A 23,328-nucleotide genomic window follows, 5' to 3' on the forward strand; every position below is an offset into this window, starting at 1 on the left:
ACTTAACTTTGAATCAGTTATAGGATACTTTAAAATAAATTGGATGAACGCTTGAATGTCTGACATGTGGTTGTGGGCTCATGTTTCCAGAATAAAAAAAAAAAGATTGTAGGGTTGGAAGTTTTGCTAAAATGGGACTTTGAAATGAAAAAATATTACTTAAAAGTGGTTAGAATGTCCTTGACAAATCCTGTATTAATGGAGAATGGAGGTTTTACTTCATCTTGTCGTACAACAGAACAATTTCAATCAACAGGGAAACCTCAATCAGCCAAAATTGGAATGACGATACAATAATCTTTCTCAGTACCTCTTGGATGACCATGGCTACTTATTACAATTTTCACACATAACAGTTTTGGAAAAACTGATACTATCAGATTTAAGATAGACATTTATCCATATAAAGGAAAAAAATGAGATACACCTGTGACATTTGGTTTATATCTAATACAGATGTTTTTTCCCAACCAATTTTAGCTGCTATTATCCAAGATAATACTAAAAAGTCATACAACACAATGACACAATTGCTGGTGTTTTTCCCAAGATGGAATGTTCTTTGTTTGTGTTACTAATGGAGCCAAGAATAGGCTGTGCATAATGTTTGATTTGCTATGTTTGATATTGTACATATGTCTAGCTGAGTATTTATAAATTGACTTATATGATAATGCAATACGCAGTTATTTAGTCTTTATCTACATATCCATATTCTTTTTGTCAAAATGGGCTCGATGTTTTACATGTTTCCACATTGTTCCATGTCATCATTTGGTAAAGCACGGATTTGCTTTAAATAAAGTTTCGCTTCTTTCTATATTGTACCTCGCTGGGTGCCGTCGTGACGTCAAACCTAAACAAGAAGCAGTTTGCTGGTGATTATTGCCAGATAAACTAAGTGGATTTTCTCTCCATTGATAACTGTTATCGTTATGTCTCAGGACCCGTGGTAAGCACAGTGTTCGAAGCTTACCGTAAATTATCTCAACTGTACTATTAACTTTAAAAATGCTGTTTCTAACGCTAATAACTTACGCTAACGTTATTCTTTCAGCTGTTAGCTAAAGTGGTAGCTAACGTTAGCTCTTCCCTGTCAGGATTAACGTTGAGCAAATACAATATATGAACTTTAAGTTAATATGGTATCTGTGAGTTGTAAAATGTAAGGTTAGTACAGCGGCACTGGGTAAGATTAATGAAACTTGATGTTTTTAAGTTGGTAACGTTACACTTGGGTTTTGTTTTCAGACTGAAGCTAGTAAAAAAAGCGATGCTAATGTCACATGATAAATGCTGCTTATGTGAAGTCTTTACCTGTTCTCGGACGTTTTTAACCAATAATACCAACAAGTGACGAAAATGCACTTTTAGTATAGTTGCTGTATTGAATGTCAGTGGTGTTTCATCCTTTCCATGGCGGTAAATAAGATTAGATTAGATTCAACTTTATTGTCACTGCACAGGGTACAAAAACTGCATTTCGTTGCCTCAGTACAACATCCAACCAGAAGTGCCAAATAGCAAAAAGTGCAGAGTATGTGCAATAAGTGAATAAATAGATATGTACAGTAAGAAATAGTTTTGCAATATGAACAGTAAGAAATGGATATGCAATAACAGTGCAAATGTTCAGTGGCTGGAGGGGGGAAGTACAGTCACTGAGGGGGATGTGTTTGGGGGTGGGGGGCAGAGTTCAGAGTTCAGGAGGGGCAGAGTTCAGTAGAATGACAGCCGCAGGGATGAAGCTGTTCCTGAACCTGCTGGTCCGGGAACGGAGCACCCTGTAGCGCCTCCCAGAGGGGAGGAGGGCAAACAGTCTGTGGCTGGGGTGAGAGCTGTCCTTTTCGATGCTGCGTGCCCTCCGCAGACATCTCTTGCTCTGGATAGCCTCAATAGTGGGGAGTGAGGAACCGGTGATGCGTTGGGCAGTTTTCACCACCCTCTGCAGTGATTTACGGTCCGCGACAGAGCAGCTGCCATACCATACTGAGATGCAGTTTGTAAGGATGCTCTCTATGGTACAGCGGTAGGAGAGAGCTGGGCCTTCTTCAGTCTCCTCAGGAAGAAGAGACGCTGGTGTGCTTTCTTTACCAGGGATGAGGTGTTGAGGGTCCAAGAGAGGTCCTCAGAGATGTGGATACCCAGGAACTTGAAGCTGGCGACACGCTCAACCTCCGTCCCGTTGATATGGATGGGGATGTGTGTGCCAGTTTTCTTCCGGAAGTCCACAATTAGCTCTTTGGTCTTCTTGGTGTTGAGGGCCAGGTTGTTGTCGGCGCACCATACTGCCAGGTGCTGGACCTCCGACTCATCGTTGTCACTGATGAGGCCAATCACCGTTGTGTCGTCTGCAAACTTGACAATGGTATTAGAACTGTGTACAGGTGTGCAGTCATAGGTGAAGAGGGAGTAGAGGAGAGGACTTAGCACACAGCCCTGTGGCACGCCGGTGTTCAGCATGAGGGTTGAGGAGGTGTGGTTCTCTACCCTAACAGACTGGGGTCTGTTGGATAGGAAGTCCAGTATCCAGTTACAGAGGGAAGTGTTGATACCCAGGTGACTGAGTTTCGTGATTAGTTTGGAGGGGATGACAATGTTGAACGCTGAACGGAAGTCTATGAACAGCATCCTCACATAGCTGTTGTTATTGTCCAGGTGAGAAAGGCATCCTCTGTACTCCTGTTCTTGCGGTAGGCGAATTGGAAGGGGTCCAGTGTGGGTGGTAAGCAGGTTTTGAGGTGAGCCAGGACCAGACTCTCGAAGCACTTCATGATGGTTGGAGTGAGTGCAACTGGGCGGAAGTCATTTAGGCTCACTGCGGTGGAGTGCTTTGGCACTGGCACGGTAGAGGTGGTTTTAAAGCACGTGGGGACAGTAGCTTGGGCTAGTGACAGGTTGAATATGTCAGTCAGGACTTCAGCTAGCTGCACAGCACAGGCCCTGAGCACGCGTTCGGGGACGCCATCAGGGCCATCAGCCTTACGTGGATTAATCCTGCACAGTGCAGCACACACGTCGGTGGAGGAGAGTGATGTGAAGCCCTCAGACAGTCTGATCATTAAGAGCTACGAGGGCAGAACTAGATCGTGTTTACTGCACTGTGTTCTGTATTCTCTAAATACAAGTTTTGTTATGGAAACCGATTGTTCTCACCCTTTCACAAATCCAGGGATTAACCTTTTAGTTTTGTGTCTCACACATTAATTACATAATGTATTTTGGCTCTGTGATTTATCTTTGCCAACTGTTTGTCACGAGTCAGTGATTCCAGATCAATTCACATGTCGAATGTTTGCAGCAACAGAAGTTTTGTAGTTTTTACAGCTGAACTTAGTTGTGGATCACTGTGTTACATTCTGACAATAAATCTTGAATGACATTTCCTCCCGTTCATTGATCTACAGGTTACAGAATTATGACGCCACTTGTCGCTTGGCACAGGAAACGGCAGAAAACATTCATGAGCGCAACAGGCAGCAGAGAACAGGGGGGAACCCTGCAAAGGTACGGCGTAACATTCACAAACATAGTGGCTTCACCTACAAATCTCTTTGATATTCCGGTTTCTGTGGTGGCCAGTCGAATATCTTCTGTTTTTTTCAGATCAACATGACACTGCGAGCGTCACTGCAGAAGCTCAAACAGAACATTGCCCAGCTTAAAGAGGGTTTGTTGCGAGCATCATCAAGTCGGCGCTTGTATCCTTTCTTCTGAGAACGTCCCATACACTGGTAGTCCTGGAGGGTCTCCCTCGCGTGTAGTAGCAGTTTTCTTCCTGTAGAGGGCGTTACAGTGTTATGTAAAGCTCTGGCCTAACTTCTCAAGCGATCGGTTTCTGTGTTCATGGGTTAATTCTAAACTGGCTCAGAGAAAAGTGTGTGGAGCATCCAAGGTGGTTTGAAGGACGTTGACTATTTTGTGCATGACCTTTAACGTGGCTTCATCAGGATGCAGTCAGAAGCTGATAGGAGACAGAACCTTATTGACGACCTGCTAACCAGAGAGAAGCAGCTCAATGCCACCCTCAAGGGAGACTTCATGGAGTCTGAACCTTCAAGGTATTTAAGATACAAGCAGATTGTGCTATCCTAGCCCTTCTTAACTAAGAAGTCAAAGTTAGGAACACTGGTAAATCTCATCAAGCATTCTCTACGCTTATCAACTATTAACAACTACAATTCCTTTAAAACAAAAGCAGATACATTTTCACAGTTTTTCAAAAACACTGGGCAAGCTTTATTAAAAATCCTAGTGCCTGATAACTAAGACGTTCTTCTATATTTCCCAACCAGGCCCTTAAACAGATACATTCAGTGGTTAGTTTTCTTCAAACTCAAGATGAACACTGGCTAATCAAACTTGACTAGTTTATGGGTCAATATGTTTGGTCAATCTCTCATTTCCTCCTGGTTTGTGGTTGTCTGTTCTCACCTTCATAGCTTCGCCATGTTGTGCAAAACCCCATTGCATTGATAAGGAAAGGAAAATTCTTCCTTTTGTGTCTGTTGCCCTCTTGAAAGCTGCAGCCGGGGAGCCGGGCAGGCAAGGATACTTAACTGCTAAGACCCAATGAAGTTGCAAATGCAGGTTCCTTTGTCATCATTTTCGAAGCGTTCTGCCGGTCCACAATACAACGCGACCTAGGCCTCGCTAACATAAAACGACAACGGTAGCGTTTCATTTGAATGGGTTCCACAAAATAGGAGAACTGTGAACGCTAAGCGTGAACCTAGAAAAATATAAACATGTTATGCATTAGACCATTTGGTCCAAATTTCAGAGTTTTAACATATCTTTGACCAGTGGTGCCTTTTTTTTTTAGCACTTTCATTCTGAAAAATGTTCTGGGGCAGCCAGCCTGTTGCTTAACTGGTTTAAGAAAATTACGGAATATTTCTCGACCCTGAGTCTCCGTCAGTCAGTGTCAAAGTGCCGAACGGCCAATTAAAAATAACGAATCCTCATTCTCTTGTCTATGTCCTTGACCAGAGAGGTCACAGGCTCTGTTCTCCGCTTTGATGAGACGTCACCGGTCACTGACTCTCTGTGAGAGTCTCCGTGCATCCGGTACGACCCATGTGCCGTGACCTCTCCCTGTGCTGTCACTCGGAAAGAAGTCCGTCTGTCTGCCATTTTGACAGGCCTGCCTAACTTCACGCCTAATTCTTTTTCATTAAGAGAAATATCTTTCTTCGCACCGCTGATCACACCTCCTGAGGCGGCGCTCGCAGCAAGACTTGTGTCTTCTTCTTTTGTATTGACGTGAGAGCGGTCATTACTCTGCGTAACATCTGACCCAGTCCGGCCCGTGTGATCTTTGTTTGGACGGGAGGTGGAAACTCTTGCGCGTTGTGTAAATCCTTCCAGCTTTTTACGTCGGTCTAGTGAATCTGTGTTTTCGAGATGCTGTTTTGACATCGTACAGTACAGCATGTCTCCTCTGTGCCAAAACAAGTAATGGCCACCGTTCTGCTAGATTAGTAAAACTCCTTTCAATAGGCTTTTGTTTTTTGGGATTGATCTACTTGGCGGTGATTTGCACACACTCAATTTTATAAAAAGACCTTGTGAAAAAAGTCAAATAAAACACAAATGATATTTGCTAATAAAAAAGCTCGGCAAACTGCAATCATGTGGCCGTGTGATTTGTTCTTCTCTTCTTAAGTTTTCAGACCTCACTATAACAGTGATTTGTGGTAGGTCATTTGGATTTGTGGGTAGGACTCTCTGCCGCTGTGTGGTCCCCGTGGATGCAGTGAGGGAGGGGGGGGATTGGCCATGCTTGCATCATCTAAGCCGTTCTTTTTTTTTTTTGGGGTGAGAACTTTGGGTAGAAGAAAAGGGATCGATTAAAGTCAGCTCCTAACTTCTATCTCTGAAACCATACATTTCTCTGAATCTCCATTTCAGACCGGGCAAAAGAAGGACTCAGTACGCCATCATTCTTCACTAACCTTTCCTTTTGATCTGATCACACTGGAAGTAGTTGCAATTAGTCAAATCTTCTCCGTCCCAGTCGTTCAAGTCATGTTCCGGGTGCGCGGGCCCCGGTGGCGGCAGTCTAGCGCCTCGCGGCTGCCAAGAGATGTGCCCGAGTGACTTTGGCGCCCCCCCACCGGCCGGTTAATTGGATCTCCACACACTGGGCACTTCTGCGCAGTAAGTGTCCGGCTGGCACACGGCCTCACAGTAATGAAACGTGTCAGAAAGGTTACCCCGAGTGCCTTGTCCCACCTACGCCCTCATGGTATCAGGCCCCAGCTAGCTGGCGTTGCCAATGGCCTGACAAGGATTTGTTGATGAAGAAGTTGGGGGCGGGAGGTAAAATTATGCAGCGGTGGTCCAAAAGAAATGGAGATTAACCAAAACGACTTTCACTTCTGAATTTGAAAGCTTTAGGTTTAAATGTGCCAATAAAAGACAAAGTTAAGTAACAGTTGGGACATGTGGCTCTGGTCTCCGCCCCCCCACGAGCTTAACCAGCAGACGGCTTGCTCTCGGCATACGTGGTTAAATCCGACCTCACGCAGGGTTTGTGAGCCCGTCACGGCAAGACGGGGGAAAGCTGAAACACAGCTTTAAGCTATTAGCAGAAGAATAGCTTTTAAAAGCACACAGCGGTGTTTATCACAGCAAAGTACAGTGCAGATCTCCCTCCCTCCCCTCTCTTTCTCTCTGGTCTGTCACTTCGTCAGGGCCAAACCTCCCCAGCAGCCCTCAGTCCTGTGAAAGATTAACAGGCGAGCTAACCTGGTACTTTTCAATCATTCAAAGAACTTAAAAGACAAAGTGGCTGAATACTTTTCTCTGCGATCTGAAGGGTGTCGTTGTCATAAAATGTTTGAAAGATTAAAGTATTTTAATAGGAACATGCCTTGTACAGATGTGTTTTCTGTGCAAGGTCGTACAGATGTGCATTGCACTTATTTCCCAACCTGGGAAATAGACTGTGTTTACTTATGCAGCTGAAAGTCACTCATGCTTGACGGGTGCTTTAGACTTGTGTGCTGGAGTGGTGATTGTCAGTAAAATAGCTTCCCATTGAGTGTCTGAGACGTGCTGCACTGTTGGATGATTAGTCTGTTAGTTTAACAGCTGCATCTCTGCTTTCTGGCTACGAATATACATTTCACATGCTCCCAAAACTAATTGGACGAAAAATGTAATAGCTTTTTATTGAACCTGAAGAGGTTCGGGTGACACACTTTTGAAACGAAGTGTGTTTTTGATGGCGTCTCACAGGTCGATGTTGATGGGCTCGGGGGCAGGATCGAGCGGAGGCGTTGTGGCCAACCCCTGGCTGGTCAACGAATCGGAGGAAACCACAGGACTGACCTTTGGGCAGATCAAACAGCAGCAACAACGAATCATCGAAGGTAAAATATATTTAGCGCTCTCCAAATGAAACGAGCAACCACGGTATCGTGTGTCCGCTTAATTTTCTTTCCAATTGAATTTGCCATTGAAGGCAAATCTGGGCATAGCATGATCAAATTCCTGCCACAAATTCACTAATTGTCCTAAACTCATACTTTATTTATATAAATTTATACTTCCAACAAGAATGCATCATGTGTGACATCTCTTAATATTTGTGTGCACATAATATTGTCTTTTAGGGGCGCAGTGATGGTCCTCTGCAGAGTAGATGTTGAGATGGACGTTGCCTAGCAGCTAGCTTAGCTTAGCAGTGTGTCTCCCTTCCCTTTAACGCGTGGAGGAATTCCTCTGCACAGTTCTCCGCTGTGTGTCCCGCTTCTGTTTGTTTTACTTCCAATGCAGAAAGCTCTCTCCATTTCTCATGTCGCCTCGCTGTCTCCGATCTAACTGACTGGAGCACGCGGCGGTGTCAAAGGTGTTAGCTGTGTTAAAATATCTTATCGCATTATTCTCGGCCACAATTATCTTATTGAATGACACGTTAACTTTGACATTGACTCTTTGACTCTTTGTGTGTGTATATATATATATATATATATATATATATACATACATATATAACAAGTCCTTGCTCGGCTGGTTGTAGGCTTTCATATAAAAAGTGGATCACAATCATTCTCATGGAGAAGACGTATTGAAAGCCAATGCCTGCTGCCGACCCCCCACCCATTTTCCCCAATGTCTCTGACATCACTTGACGTCAGTTCACCTGACTGCGAGTGACACTTCTTTGCCCCGTCGCCATGGCGGCTCCTCTGCTTCTTGTCAACGTGGGGATCACGGATTCCTCTTGAGACGGCGAGAAACAAACCACATGGAGGTCGTTCTGGTTCCCTGTGGGGATTTCTGGTGCAGTGCCTGAACCTGTGGTCAAAAAGAAAACCTCGAATTCCAGTAGAAGAGAGTGTGTCAATCTGGGAAACTTAGCGGAGGCCGCGGCTTTTCGTCGCGCTCGGCTTCACTCCGCTCTCCACCGCAGTTATAACAACAAGAGCGCGTTTGAGTGGGGTAAAGTGCCGAATGACTCACATGAGGCACCGTGATCCGAGCCGAGCCCGGACAGCCTGTCATTCCTATTTCCCCAATATTCACCTCATCGTACAACGGTGCACAGTCGTTCTACGGCTCTCTTGTAATTCCGCTTATTCAAACGTTTTCTTTATCGTCTGTTTTACCCCACTGCGAAATCTGACATCGCATCGACTTCATCCCCCCACATACACTTCTCTTCGCTCTTGCTTGCTCCCCTTTCTTGTTCTTTGGTTGGATGGATTTACAGGTTTCTGTCTTCTGTCTTTTCGCAGTCCAGGATGCAGGCTTGGATGCGCTGGCCGCCGTCATCAGCAGACAGAAGATAATGGGCCAGGACATCGGCAATGAGCTGGAAGAACAGAACGGTAAAAGTTGATCCCGCATGTGCACATAAAAAGAAAATCAAAATTCCCCACACATTACGCACCGCGATGTCAATCAGACATACTTCTTCTGCGACGGAATAACTCGCCTCATGTAACTTGCTGGACGGCAATACTGCCTCACACAACCGCAACACTGACAGAGTTAGAACCAAGCGCACACACACACACACACTGGCATTGACAGAGCAACTGACCTCAGGACCAGCTCAACCTTTGTCGTATTTCCCCTGTTGAGCCTTAGTGTTGCATAAATAACGGCTTGGAATCAGGTCTACTGTGAGATAATGGTGCTTTTATTAGTTATTCCTGACTAAATGTCTCTCTTCGGTCCATAAAAAGCTTCCATCCCAACTTCCCCGGACTGTTGACGCTCAGACAGGCGCCACGTGAGACATTCGACTTTTGGGACGATCATCCGCCGACCGGTGAACAATTAGATCTTTTAATGCATCTCGTTGGCAGAATAATACAGCAGTTATCAGGACGCTGAAAAGATGTGTTTGTTCCCACACACCTACAGCACAGGCTGTTATTGTCTTTTTCTCACTTGCTTCCCAGCCTCTCGGTGGGAAACGAAGGCGTTGTACTGTCTGGTAATATCCTGTCTGAGCCGTCGTACCCAAACAAGCCCACCGGGTTGGATAACCAATTGATCTCTGCACGGAAACAAGCGGCCGTCCCTCGTGCTGGGAAGGAACGGCAGATGTTTCTGTCGACGCTGATGGGAGAATGGAAGAGAAGAGAAAAGAGAGGGCGGATGGTCTTTAGCCGCGCTCTCCCGTTACCGTATCGAAGTAGACGGATCACTGCTCCAACGCTCCCACCGGCGTGTTTTTTTTTTTTTTTTCTTCTCGTTCCTTCAGCTTGATGTCAGTGTTTCCGATAATAGGAACCTGAATGGGCGACGGTACTGCGAGTAAGCGAGAGAAGGCAAATGTCTGTTTCCCCGGAAACAATGGCTTGTTGCTGCTCGCGAGTTTAGAGCCCACATAACTCTGAAAGATATATCTGATGGGAACTCAGCTTCTCTTCTTTTTCTGTAATGGCCCAAGATATCCAGGCCACCTTTGGGTATTGTTGTTGGCTCCATTTGGTGAAATACAAACCGAAGACATTTGTAGAAGTCTGCTGCTGGTTAAGGAAAGCCCAACTTGGTGTTTCGCTCAAACGATGGAGCCACTCTCAGATACACACACTGCGTTTTGTTCACTACAAAAGATATTTGTGGCGCAGTGTTGATAAAGTGTAGAACCAGAGTTTCCTCACGGCCTCTCCGCGATTTATGGCCTAACGTCAGGTTCATAAGGCCTGCTGACAATGACTCACGGGGCCCACGGGGCTCTGGCCTTCCACAGGTTTGCTTTACCTCCCTCTGCTACTTTCCTTTTAAGGGGCCTTTGATGCCCCCCTCCCCCCCTCTCATTTCTCATCTGACCCCCTGCTCTCCCTCGGCTCGTTTTATACAGTATTTTCCTTTTTATAAACCCCTTTTCAGTTTCCTCCACGTCCGTGTCTCTTCTGCACCCTGCCGTGCTGTTATGGGAGGCGTCTGGGTTTCTCAGGATGGAGAGTGACGTATCACACAGGTGTGGTGACTGCTGGTGTGGACCCCACGTTCCTTAAGCATGATTTAGGGTTCTCCGGAGAAACTCACAAGATTTGACGAGGGAGAGTATCTGGCTTTGCGCACACTCCAAAATACGTTTATGTATTTCTTCCAATGAAACGTGGGCTAGAATAGAGCCCTCGGGTCAGAGTAATCTTTCTCTTTTTAAACTTTGTCTGTGTTTAACTCTGCATGTTGTCAGTAGAACAGCATCTCCTCATCAGATAAGAAAACTGAACTAACAACTAAAAAAACAATAGCTTTCTATTCACATTCACTATACAGCCGTGTCAGGCTGTCAAAATGCTTTTGCTTAATTTACAGGAATATAGTTGGCCTATACGCGCCTCATTGCCTCTTCGCCACCGTTCTGTCTGGGCAGCTTATTAAAGCTTGTTCTGGGTTCGTCCCCCGGTTGGTGGTCGGTCCGTCCTACACAGCGGTAAAGTAAAGACTCGGCCTCACACACGACCAAGACAATGGAGCTGTGGGCCATAAAAACGCAGCGCTCTCCCCAGTAGTTCATCCAGTCTGAGGAACGTAGCTTTTGTATCCTTATTATTACAACAATAACTCTGCATTAATGCAAGCTCTTTTTTGTCGGTTCCAATTTCAGTTTTTTCCCTCTAATGTGAGACATCCAAATGTGACTTGTGCTTAAAATACCTGCTAATGTTATTGCAGGAGACAGATTTGTAGGTGCTGCGTTTCTTACTCATAACGAAGGGCAACATTGAAAGTGTAAAAAGTAATGGGATAGTTGAATATTTCCGTAGAGGCAGGGAACACGGACGTAAGTTCTTAAGGGCACGGCTCCTTGTTGAGGCTGACCGTTGGCGCGTGTCCTTGGCGTCCGACTGTCTTTCCGTCTCGCAGGGTTCCTTTCCCCCCAGATCACTGTCCTGTAGCGGTGTTTTCCTATAAATAGATTAAGCTCTTTGTAGTTTGGCTCCTCAAGTTTAGCTCATGACCCAAGTGCAGTGGAGGTTGCAATCATTTCCTTCTTTGGGAAACAAATCCGGCCGAGGTCAGAAAGAAGACAACCCTTTTCGGAGGTTCAGTGATGAACCCAAAGCCCCCCAGTTCCTCCCGTCTCACTCTCAACCGGGACAGAATGAGACGTAGGAACGAGTGAGCAGACCGATTCCCTTCATCTGTCTGCTTTATAGCTCGTAACATGAATTCACTGCAAGCTGAAGATTTTTCCCATTTTTCTCGCCAGTCATAACAACAAGAGTAGTTTAATCATGATTGTTAGTGTTTTAAAATGAGTTAAATGACATACCGTCAAGTTTCTAACGTTACATTTTTTTTATCTTCAAAATGATGTGACCAAACATTGTATATTTTAATTTCCAAATGAAATGTTGCAGAAAATAGTCCGCAGCATTCCAGCTGCTTGCATCAGCAGTAGTCTCCCTTCACAACCGAGAAGAATCAACATCAGTTTCACTTTACTGGTATTGGTTCTTCTCAGATTGTGGCTGGAGAACATAGACCGCGCGTGTCAATGGCTTGTGTTTTCCAGTGATGGTGAGTGGCAAGCGTCAGAATTTTAGAGGCTTTTTTGGGGGGGGATGTAGTTGCAGCTACGACATATTCCATAATCCCCTTTGCACAATATCAAAGGTAATCGAAGGTCAGGGGTTACTGTACATACTTACTCCACCAACGGAACGAATGAATTAGGAGTTCATGTCTTTTTCACCACATCAGTGTGTCTGGAGTTCAAAACTGAATCTGCTTTGTGAGATCTGGACAAAGCGCTCAGATGACTCCCGTCCCTGCCACGTCTTCTGTGTGTTCGTCTGCACACGTCCAGGCCTCAGACCCCTGACGGCTCCGACTGATGTGTTTTCACAATAAATATCTCACCATATTCAGAGTGCTTGGTATTGCACGGTAGTAGTATTATTAAGTACTCTACTTTTGTGTAAGTAATTGTACTTGGTCTGACAAATGTGGCATCAATACATCCCTATAAACACATTCACTTCCTGTAAAAGACAAAGACAATGTAGATTCAACGTCAAAACCATTGATGGATTCATTATCACTATTTGCTCCTGGGAATATATCGCAGTAAAGGTTCTGCAACTGTGGTTACACACAGTTAGTGCAGCTTAATATCTACATGCAAGCAACTTTGCATTTGTAGTTCTCAAACGTGTCAGTGAAGCATCTGTCTAATCAGCTACCCTTTATAGTGCGTTCAAAAGGTTTATTACTCCCCGTAACAATGGGATCTTTTTGTTGCAAAGAAAGAAAAGTAAGTAAAGAGCAAAAGCGGTTCATTCTATTAATCCAAAGTTGTTTCCGTTATCTTGCACTTCCCATTTTGTGATTTAATTTCATTTATGGGCACCCTGAACCCGCGGCTCCTCTGCCCCTCTGTTGCAGCTACGTGAGGCTTTGACAAAAAATTACAATGGATCTCTTTAGTCTATTCCGTTGTACCTCTTTTCTCGGAGTTTGAGGTGATAAAGTGTCACTGAAATAAAAAACGTAGAACTTTTTTGGCCAATATGAGCGTCATATCACCGTTTTAGGGTTTTTAAAGCACTTTGTCCTCCTCTTTATTCTCAAGGTAAAAGTTTGTTACCTACCGAGCCTTTAGTCCGCCAGCCGCTTACCAAAGACTTTGCTCCTGTGATGGACTTCTTGCTAATAATTAGATCACTGATTTTGCGTCAGCGGTGCGCGTAGAGGGCCCGGGCCGGACACCACTAATGACTTCCAAATAAACAGCGGAGTGAGACTGCGGCGCAGTGACATCAGCCACCAGAGAACGCAGCCGCCCGCCCGCTTCTGCTTTTAGAAACAACTCGGTGAGCAAATAAACCACACTAATGATGCCACTGGGCAGAAAGTCGGCGCAGATTGATTCACTGTTTGTTTGATTCGCTCCGCTGGAAGGTGAGGCTGGTAGTAGTGAGTGGTGTTTTCCAGACGTGGAAATGCGGAGAGTCCTGATGCGATGTTCAAAGGCCGTTGGAGGAATGTGGAGCTCGCAACGAGCCGTGAAGGAGGGCATCATTTGGAGTGAGCACCAGATCGGCTGACTGGTGTTTGACTTGGGGAATTACTGAGGACCACACGGTGCACGATGGAGGGATAGCACAGCCGCCCTTTAGTGGTAAAGGGTCTGATTTACATTGGAAAAATTCAGGCTGCTCTCGAAATGTGTCTGAGAATAGCTTATAAGAGTTATAAGTTGATAATTTACCTCATGCTTGTTTGTTATATGTATATTGGGTTGCAACTACGGATTATTTGATTCAGTCATATTTTACTATATTAAATATACAGGATTTGACAGATGCCCAATACCAAGTAATCAGTTCAATATGGCGAATACCAATAACTTATTTTGTCTAATTAACAGTACCAACCTAGCGGTTGGTGCGTGACAGCAGACAGTACGACAATGGACGACAAGACAACATTGCACGAGGAATAAAATAGAAAATAATGCTATGTTTAGAAAAAAGGACGAAAACAAATCTTTTACTGAGGAACATTTCACTTTAGTTGACAGACTGCGCCTTCTTCTTCTTATTCATTCATTGTAATAATGAAGACCTGCCAGGCTTTACAGGAACTTTGTTTTTCTCTATTTCACTGTCTCAATCAGAAGCTGATGTGGGGGTTCACTTTTACATCTGATCTGTCGGCTGTACCTTCTATTCTTTTTAGTTCTATCATTGCTTGATGGAGTAGCAGTGGGGGGGACTCCAGTTGTTTCATCTTAATCATACATACATATTGCATTATGCATTCTGGGACCTATTCACTGATATTGATATTTTAAAAGCAACAATCAATTGTGTTCCAGTTTGTATGTTGCCAGCAAGCAAGTTTGTGGATTTAAGAAATGCATAAAGCAGCGTTTTAACCAGATTATTTCATATAAACTCAGCCTATGCTCAAGAATCATAATCCATTTTGAAGATTTACACAATGTTTTCTATTTATACTCTTTGACAAATTAGATCTGTTTAGAGGCTTTAAGATCTCAAAAGAAGCTGGATGTGTGCTGGAGAGATGACCAGATGAAGAAGCACGGCGCGTCGCCAGGCCTCTCGTGCCACGCATCCTAACCAGGCTACAATCAATCACCAGCCCTGGTGTCCTTATTTCTCTATCCATCCATCCCGGCATCCGTCTCTGTCCCAGGCCTGTTGGTGTCAAACTGACTGAGTTGTGAAGAAGAGGGCGCTAACAATGAGAGGAGGGACTCGGGTTAACTACAGCCGAGTGATGAATAATCCTGTTTAGCAGCAAGGAAATTTACATTTTTGGACGTTAAAGAAAAACGTCTGGAGTCATTTCATCAATCATGTCTTCTTTTGTTTCCCTCAGTGGATTGATGCCCCCTTTTTGTATCATTCAGAAAGTAGGATTCGGGACTTTGGCTTTCCTCTCTTTACAGACATGCAACCTGTTGTACCTTTTTAATCTCCTTGATTGGACTTGTGTCTTTTCTCCAGTAACTGTGAGATTCTCAAGCGATTTCACGGGCCTTCATTTCTTCGGTCATGTAACGGAATCACAATCAGTCAGTTGTCTGAATGCGAAAGTAATTTAGTGGATTGAGTGAGAAATACATACATGAAAAAGTAAAAAAAAATGTTTCCTTACCCATGTTTTCTGAAAAAGAGGCTGAGTGCCAGTAGCCTATTTTCCATCATCCACACGCATCGGATTTAAAATAAATGTTCTCAGTGACATCGGGGAGTAGTCATACCTGGCTTTGATTATAAATCTGGTTAAACATTTGTCTCACAAACAAGCATTAAGACTAAGGACTGATGTCCTTTGTTATTAACACATGCCGACGTGTAAGAGGCTTTCGCAGTAGGAGGTTTCTCTATATTTTCTGCCTTACAAGCCACACGCCACACGTCGATTCATCTCGATCCCTCTGGAACAACGTGAGCTGGAGACAGTCGTAAGCAGGAAAGGCCCCGCATTCAAAAGTTAGTGGCAGACAGGAGGAAGAGACAACCGTCTGAGCATTTGGACGTAGTTATAGCTAGTTCTGTTCCAAAAAAAAAAACTGGTACTATTGATTTATTTAATGGATGGCACCAATAATTGAGAGCTCCTTAAGAAAAGATTATTGGTCAGGGCGGCGGCCATTTTTATGTGTAGCCTTACTTTACTTTTGTAATTTAGCAGACCTACGTTAACAACTCAAGGCCTCATATTCTCACTCCTGATGAGTGACAACTTGGTTTGGCTCATTTCCTGTAGCCAACGTGGCATTAAATCAGGGTGGAATTAACAAACCAGCTAACAAGTAAGCTCACTTGCTAATTCCTCCATGATTCAATGCTACACAGGCTAAAGAAAACTAGCTAATCAGTAGACTACTGGTCAGCCGCCTTTCTCCCCGGAGAGCTGTGATAACCGGTAACATCCAGACTGGCGTGTGCTGTCATCATAACAACAAACAACATTCACCATTTAACCAGTCAAATGACCGATCCGCGCTTATTAAGAAGACTTTCTCTCTCACCTGCACACACCCATATATCTACACGCCCCAGTCATTGCGTACACAAGGGAGACGGGCACCTAGAGAAGCCCAACTTCTACGGATGACGCAGGAATGAGGTGTGGTCGGCGCTGCTCGGCTCATCTGCAGAGGCGGATCACATCCAGATGTCCACCAACAGGCCCGTGCACGGACTGGGCGAGGTTGTTTCCCGCTGTACTCCCTACTGCATCCATCCCTCACAGCGCGCACGGCATCCATGCTGGCAGCTGCAAGCTTTCTCACAAACTATCAGTTGTCCCTGAAAACACATCCGCTAATAAGGAACAGGGGAAAAAAAAAGAAATCTACGACGGTTTGATTTCCCACTGCCATCTTTAAAAGCTGATGATGACACAACACTTGGAAACAGACACCTATAGAGCTGTGTGTGTGTGTGTGTGTGTTTTGTGTGTTTGGTCTCATTGCCAGGTTCGATCACTTTTCACCATTTAACGTTTTTTTGAAGGGAACCTTTGCTGGTAGTGATGCAAAGTTTGAGGGGGACCCCGGCGATGGGAGAGACGAGCCTCTTTGTGTTTGACCAGCTTCGTGTTTTCAGAATGTCTCTTTGCTGTAGACGACCCGCTGGACTACGTGGGTGAGCGCGGGGTTCTGAGTGCTGGTAGGGCGCCCGGAGGCTGAACCTTGCATTGCTCAACCTGGTTTAAAAAGTCATTATTTTACATGTTGTGTTGTGCCTGCACTTTCTGCTGTGCTGGTAGTCTGACATGCTGCCGGAGCCACACAGACAAACTGACGGGGAGTGCACACAATAATCTGCCTTTTAGATTTTTCTTTAAAAAAATTGTTAGTGCCATCCACTATGATTCATTTGGAAAATCACACAATATGACTTTGAAAGAGATAACTTTCTATATAAGCGTTATTTATATACTTCCTATTGCAGGAAGGCGTGACGACATTTGCACAGTTACACACCTTTGCCGTCAGCCGAATATCTGGCAACACATCAATCATGTGAAGTAGATGAACTCATCATAACACGGATATTACTGGATTACCTGCTCAAAAGAATTTGCCTTATGTTTGCACAGCCAAGTCACTGCTGTGTTTATTTGTTTTTTTTTGGGGGGGGGGGCAGACTTACTGCTTGTTCTGCCAATTCAGTTACCTCCGGGCGACAGATTCCCTGCCATTTAACGGTACCTCAGAATGACTCAGACTTTTGGCAAACGCAAGTGACAGCGGGAACAAATCCTCCTCCTCTGTTTATTGAATTGCGAACCGCACAGGTTTCAGAGGGCCGACGAGCCGGAGCTGCTTTTGCTTTCCCCACCAGCCCCGGGGAAGCATGGGTCGTCTCTCATGACGAGTGGAAGGACTTACTTCGCTGGCTCTGCCTCGACCCAAAGGCAGCACGTGGTTCCTATTTATGCACGGGGAGGAGGTGGCTGCTAGCGAGCGACTGCACCTTTATCTGCATCGGCCTTTTTATGTGTTTGTGTGTGTGTATACATCTGTTCTTCAGCGCTCGCTTAGAGTGTAAGTGCCCTGTCTGAGTGTGAGGTCATTGTGTTTGTGCTGAAAGTCGACACCACATGTCCAGCACATTCTCGGGGTCGTTGCCGGCACACAGATCGTGTCTGTGCATCTACACAAGGAGCTCAGAGGCCGACCGGCCGGTCCGAGGAGGGATCGGACACACACACACACACACACACACACACACACACACACAGTGTGACAGGCAGCAGGGTGGGCTGATGTTCCGGTTGCATTGTGCAAAGACGGGAGGCAAGAGAGTCTGAGAGCAAGAAGATGAAACAAATAAAGTGGTGAAAAGGAAAATTAATATTCTATAAGAAGAACTTATACTCTCGAGAACGTACACGTATTCAGTATATAAAACTGGTAATTTGTTCTAAAATATCCGAACAACGTAACCGTAGCCATAACATTACTGTGTTATTTCGCGAGGTATTTGCCGGGAGATAAATGTAGGCGATAGCCGTCACCTAACCATCAAAGAGACGCTGTTTTGTATCCGTCCCATTAGAAACTGTAACAGGTCTCTGCGAAAAGACGTGTCTCGTTTCTAGAATGAAACCTTTCAAGTGGGAAACGCTTCGTGCGCCTTCCGTTTCATGTGCTATCTGACAGCCCCGCATGTGTGCCGTCGGATACAATCTACAATGATAATGCCCCCCCGATCCCCTCCGGGCTCCCTTGGACAAAAGATGAAAAACTTTGGAATAAGAGGCCCTTTATTGGTCTTTTCTTTTGGTGTTAAATTTTGTCGCCCGTTTAACATGTTGTGGGCCCTGCACAGATCAGTGCCGCTTGAACAAACAAGAACCCCTTGATCTGTGATCTAATCATTCTCATCTGTTTCCAAGCTGCTATTGTTACACATTTGAGAAGTGTTTAACGTAGACCTGCACTGTCCACAGCAAAGATGACAAACCTGCATGCTTCAACATGTTTAGTAATTACTAAAAACTATTTTTTATAACATACTTGTTGGTTAATTTCTGTTATATAAGTGATATTCATTGCTCCAAAGTATTACACATAGTAAAACTTCAATACATAAAGTATTTATTTTAGTTGTTTTGAAATTACATATTTAACTCTTTGTCGGCCTAATAAGAGCCTATGTAATTAAAATGTTTCTACAATTTTGGAAACACTAAAAAAGTGGTGACTATTGAATATTTAATTTTTATAAATAAAATATTTTTGCTTTGATTGTATTTTTAAACTCTACCGTTGTTGATTTGTAGTGATTGGAAGCAATGTGATAAGTGGTAAATGTTCCGTGTGAACCCACTAGCGGGCAGCAGAGGCAGCTCCGGTCCTCGTGGTGCAACATGCTCTGTGCTTCCCCCTCCGCGGGATAGACGTGATTCGTGATCCAAGGTTTACAAGGCGGACATGGAGCAAGTCACGGGATCTCCCACAGGTTTTGACTTTAATTCCCCCCGAGGAGGTTTTGTTCTTCTCCTCCTCCAGTTATCGGCACCTCCTCCTTTTCACCTCGGAGGAGCTGGGTAATGATACGACAGCTGTAGGTGCAGCTGTTTGAACGGCTACAGCTTGTATCGCGGCATCAGACCCCGGGACTCTCGCCGCGGCGCTCATTCCTGCGTGGGCGCCGTGTGCATCTCTTTTTGTCTCCATGTCGGAACTGTCTGTGAATCACGGCCACGTTTTTAAAGCCAATGTGGCCCCCGAGTGCAGCGCGAGGCCCTTGTTGCGTCATGTATTTCCTCGTCTGTTTTGCTCCGGTGACCGGGTTATGTGGGAGGCTGTTTCCTCTCAGGATGGGAAGTTGTTCCAGCCGCGCTGTTGGCCAAACATTTACTCTGGCCTCCAGGAGAGCACAATTACCCCAAAATCCACCGCATGCTCGCTATGACTCTCAGCAATTCTGTGCATCTGATGCGACATTTCTGCCGTGCCCGTCACTTCCACGTTCACACCACGTTCACACTGGCATTGGCGCACAGGAGGTCCAGATGTGCCCTTTTCAGTTTGCATCGACCTTTTTGTCGTTGGACCCCGTCCTCAAGTGGCCACATTGTGTTTTAAACCCATCCTGCACCTGTTGCCTCACATGGAAGTTGGGAAGCAATCTTCTCCCTCCGTGCTCGGGGAATCTACCTTTCTCTTCTATGCCCTTCTTCGTGTTCCTCGCCAAACTCACACACACATATTTGCCCCTCATGGTGCTTGGCAAAAGGAAAAAAACGTGCAAGTCACCATAACCTTTTTTCATTTTGTGATGGACTATTCGTCCCACTGCTGGACGTCCCCTCATCAGAAGCAGCACTCATTAGGACTTTGAACTTAATACCCATATTTGAAGATGCTCACGCTCAGTGCACGTTCCGAAGTAAAGTCCACCAATCTGGTCTTATCTGGGAATACTCCAGGCTGAACAACAACCGCGTGGTGTTTCATGTTCTGCACCCCCATTTGATCTTTGGCAGATAAATACCAGCTGGCCCTGAACGGTGTTTTCCACAATAAAACATCTCTATCAACTCTCCCGTTCTCCCTCTGAACGGCACTGTGGCCCAACGCTCATGAGATGACTCGTCTTCAGCCCGTGGACGGGGAAATTATTCGGAAGAGTGTCACGTCCGGGAAGTTAAAGTCCATACGCTGCTCATAGAACACACACACACACACACACACACTGACACACGTGGTTGTGTCAGCGTCTGTGCATGGGAGCACATGTGTCTGCATGCGTGTGAGTGCGTTATGAGTGAAATGGGCTCTGGCATTGAGATCAAAGTCCCTCCATAACTCAGTCGGCCGGCCGACGTTTTGCCAGGAAGCTCCGCTCACCGAGGGGGACGAAGACTCATCAGAATCAGATCATTTCAATTACAACACAGTCATTTGGCCAGTGAGAAACCTCTGTCTCTGTTTTTTGGTTACGTTATTTATTACAGTAACGATTAGGAAAACCAACGCGGCTTGTTATTGGAAAAACATACTTGGATGTTTTTCAAAAAGTTCTCTTGTTGTTTCTTTATTTGCACATACAAAAAGGCAATAAAATATCAATAACTTCAAACACCGTGCAGGAAAAGTTAGAAGCCAGAAATGTCCCCTGTTAAATATTAATACTTTAAAAGAGCATAAAGGATTTAAAAGGAAACCGTTAAATGGATGATTCAATAAAGGTTCGAGGCTAGGCAGCAATACAAAGATTTATTTGAAAAAAGTTAGGTCTACATTTTTAAATGAATTGCAATAAAATCTATGGTGTAGGAAAAATGTTCTGTTTTATGTCCTTTTCAGATGTCTTTTGAATAACGATGAAAGATCTTGCTCAATTAATTATTAATTATTTTGGATGAATGCCATTCCACATCAAACCTGGCCAAGCCTGCTTTATAGATAGGGGGAGCAAAAACGCCCTTTTTACAAAATTCTTTGAAGGTTTTCTTTTTCCCGGTAATTGAAATGTGTCACTGCCGACTATCCAGGGATCCAGTATGGGACCAAAATGGTTGCATATATATTTGTCTGCGTGCAAGTTAAAACTTCTTGCTGTTGCATTCAAGCAAGTCCGTGGTGATCGTCATCGTCGGCGCTCATGTTGTCGCTGACATGTACACAATGACGGAAGGGGGAGGTAGAGGTTTGGACTTCGATCTCGCTGATGGCAAAAGCGACCGCTTAGTGCTATGCTCTATCCAAATAAAGTGGGTGTGACCTCATCATTCGGCGCTGCGATCAATGGCGAAACATTCTGGGGCCCCCAAGTTAATCAAAAGCGTACTATTATAGAATTAGCCTTTTTATAATAGGTTTGGAAATGTACTGGATTGCTTCATCCGATCGAAACTTTATTCTTTTTCATCCCGGTTTTATTATTTATTTTTTGATCAGTTCCTATAGCTTCTCAATATGTCACCCTCTCCTGGGTGTAATGAAGTGTGATGGCAGTGATGAAGTGTAACTGGCTTGGAGGTGCCAGCAACAGGGTGGTCTCCGCCCCACGCTGCTGCTGCTGGCACCCTCATGCTCATCATCCACGCATTGTTCGGTGGCACCTGGCCTTAAGAGGAGTGATGGTGTAAAAACCTGTTACTGATCACACTTCTCCTCCACGCTGTTGGTCTTTGCTCTGTGTTCTGTCTGTGTGCGTTTAGTAAATCCTTGTTTTGATTAACATGTGAGTATTAATTGTATGTAAGGCACTGGTTGCCTCGACTCATCGATGAGGGCCCCCCCAATGCAGAAACAGTTGCTTGTGACAGGCTGATTGAGAGATGTGAGTTCTCCTCGCTGCTCTTACGCTTTTGCGTTTTCCACATTACGTTTATTTTTTGACCACAGACCACAGACATTATGGGTTCGACCTTAATTCATTGCGTGCATTTAATAGATTGTTTCCAGCCGTCTTGGACAGCTCAAGCTCACAATTGCAAAAACCCATCACAGCCAACGGCCCGATGACTGCTCTTATTCTGCCTCCCCGGGTTTTGAATTCATTCAGCCGGCATCACAAGATGACAGCGTGACTCACCGGTTTTATTTTGTGTTCATGGGCACGGCGTTGATCATTTCCAGTTTGCAGGTTTTTTAAGCTGCAGTGCTGTAGTCGCGGAATGCCCCTGGAAAAGGCCCTGATTGAATTGTTGTCTCATCCCAGCGGTGCGTTGGAGCGTCACAGGATGTACATGTTGAAGGAGCGGATGAGGGAAGAAATCATAAATGTCATAATAGCTGCTACTCGACATTTCCAGTCAGTACAAATGCAAACGGATGAATGAATATGTACAAGCTCATCACCATAACTTTACTTCGCAACGAGCGATCTAGCAACTTGCGTGAGATTGCAATAGCATGAGAAACCTCATGTTGTCCTCCCACATGACTTCGGCACGTTCCCATAATTCACATGGACCTTGTCTTTGAAACCGAGGAAGCACAAACCCAATGGTCTGTGCGTGCTGAAACGGTACGGATGCTTCTTCTCCTCAATTTATGGGCTTTTCTTTGAAGTGTGCTCTCTCTCCAACGTCCAAAGGTTCAATTCATCAGCAAGCCATTTGTTTTTTTGGGTGTCCATCATGCGCCGTGATGGATCTCGGGGTAGACCCAGCAGGGTTAGGGAGGTGAAACTGTCCGAGGACACACAGCCGGTTTCAGTTTCAAACTGGCACCCAAGTGGCCGGCATTAAGGCTGGAAATGTGGAGGCCAAATAATGGTTGTCAAAGTGGTGGGTCACTACTGCTCCAGCTACTTGGTTTATGTAAAGTGCTTTTCGGCCCCCTTTTAGATTGAGTTTGGATTATATTTTTATGTAGTTTCTAAACCAAGACAAGTCCTGGCCGGACTGCATGATCTGCCTTCACAATTTGCCATTGGCTCTCTTTATACATTTGTCATGAAAATACTTGATTCCAATTTATCAGAGTGCTCATATCTGATGCCAATACTGTTTTAAATGAATATTTAGAGATGGAAGGCTCTCTGCTGTCTGTACAACCTCTCCTGCTGGAGCCGTAAAGTTACATTTATTCCAAGGTTGACAAAGACGGTTCCAACTCAAAGTTTTCACTGGAGAACTGGCAGCGGCAGAACATGAATAAACAACACTGTTCCGATCATCGGCGAGGGCGGCCGTGAGCTGCTTAAAGCGAGACGTTTATCGACACTCCGCTTGCCAACAGCCGACAGACAGACCGTCAAATGATACAATAGAGAATGTCTTGCCCCCCGAAAGTGTTGACCGGGGGAGCTTGTCAGTCCTCTCGGAGCGACTCAGAGATTCATTGGGGCCGAGGGCGCTGATGATATCCAGCAGTGGGACTAATCTGTACACATGTGG

At 44.9% G+C, this 23,328-nt stretch overlaps 1 protein-coding gene across 2 annotated transcripts in view; it reads left to right on the plus strand.

The window, feature by feature from the left end:
* Positions 1-823: 823 nt before the first annotated feature.
* Positions 824-23,328, plus strand: part of stx8 (syntaxin 8) — a 36,554-nt gene continuing 14,049 nt past the window's right edge. For both annotated transcript variants that reach the window (XM_078080264.1, XM_040186440.2), the window contains exons 1-6: positions 824-952; positions 3,408-3,507; positions 3,607-3,701; positions 3,951-4,061; positions 7,246-7,379; positions 8,748-8,840. In XM_078080264.1, coding sequence (XP_077936390.1) covers positions 936-952; positions 3,408-3,507; positions 3,607-3,701; positions 3,951-4,061; positions 7,246-7,379; positions 8,748-8,840 — 550 coding nt within the window. In that variant the 5' untranslated portion in view covers positions 824-935. The remainder of the gene's footprint in view (positions 953-3,407; positions 3,508-3,606; positions 3,702-3,950; positions 4,062-7,245; positions 7,380-8,747; positions 8,841-23,328) is intronic.

This window comes from Gasterosteus aculeatus, chromosome 9, assembly GCF_964276395.1.
Source record: "Gasterosteus aculeatus chromosome 9, fGasAcu3.hap1.1, whole genome shotgun sequence".
Taxonomy (NCBI): domain Eukaryota; kingdom Metazoa; phylum Chordata; class Actinopteri; order Perciformes; family Gasterosteidae; genus Gasterosteus; species Gasterosteus aculeatus.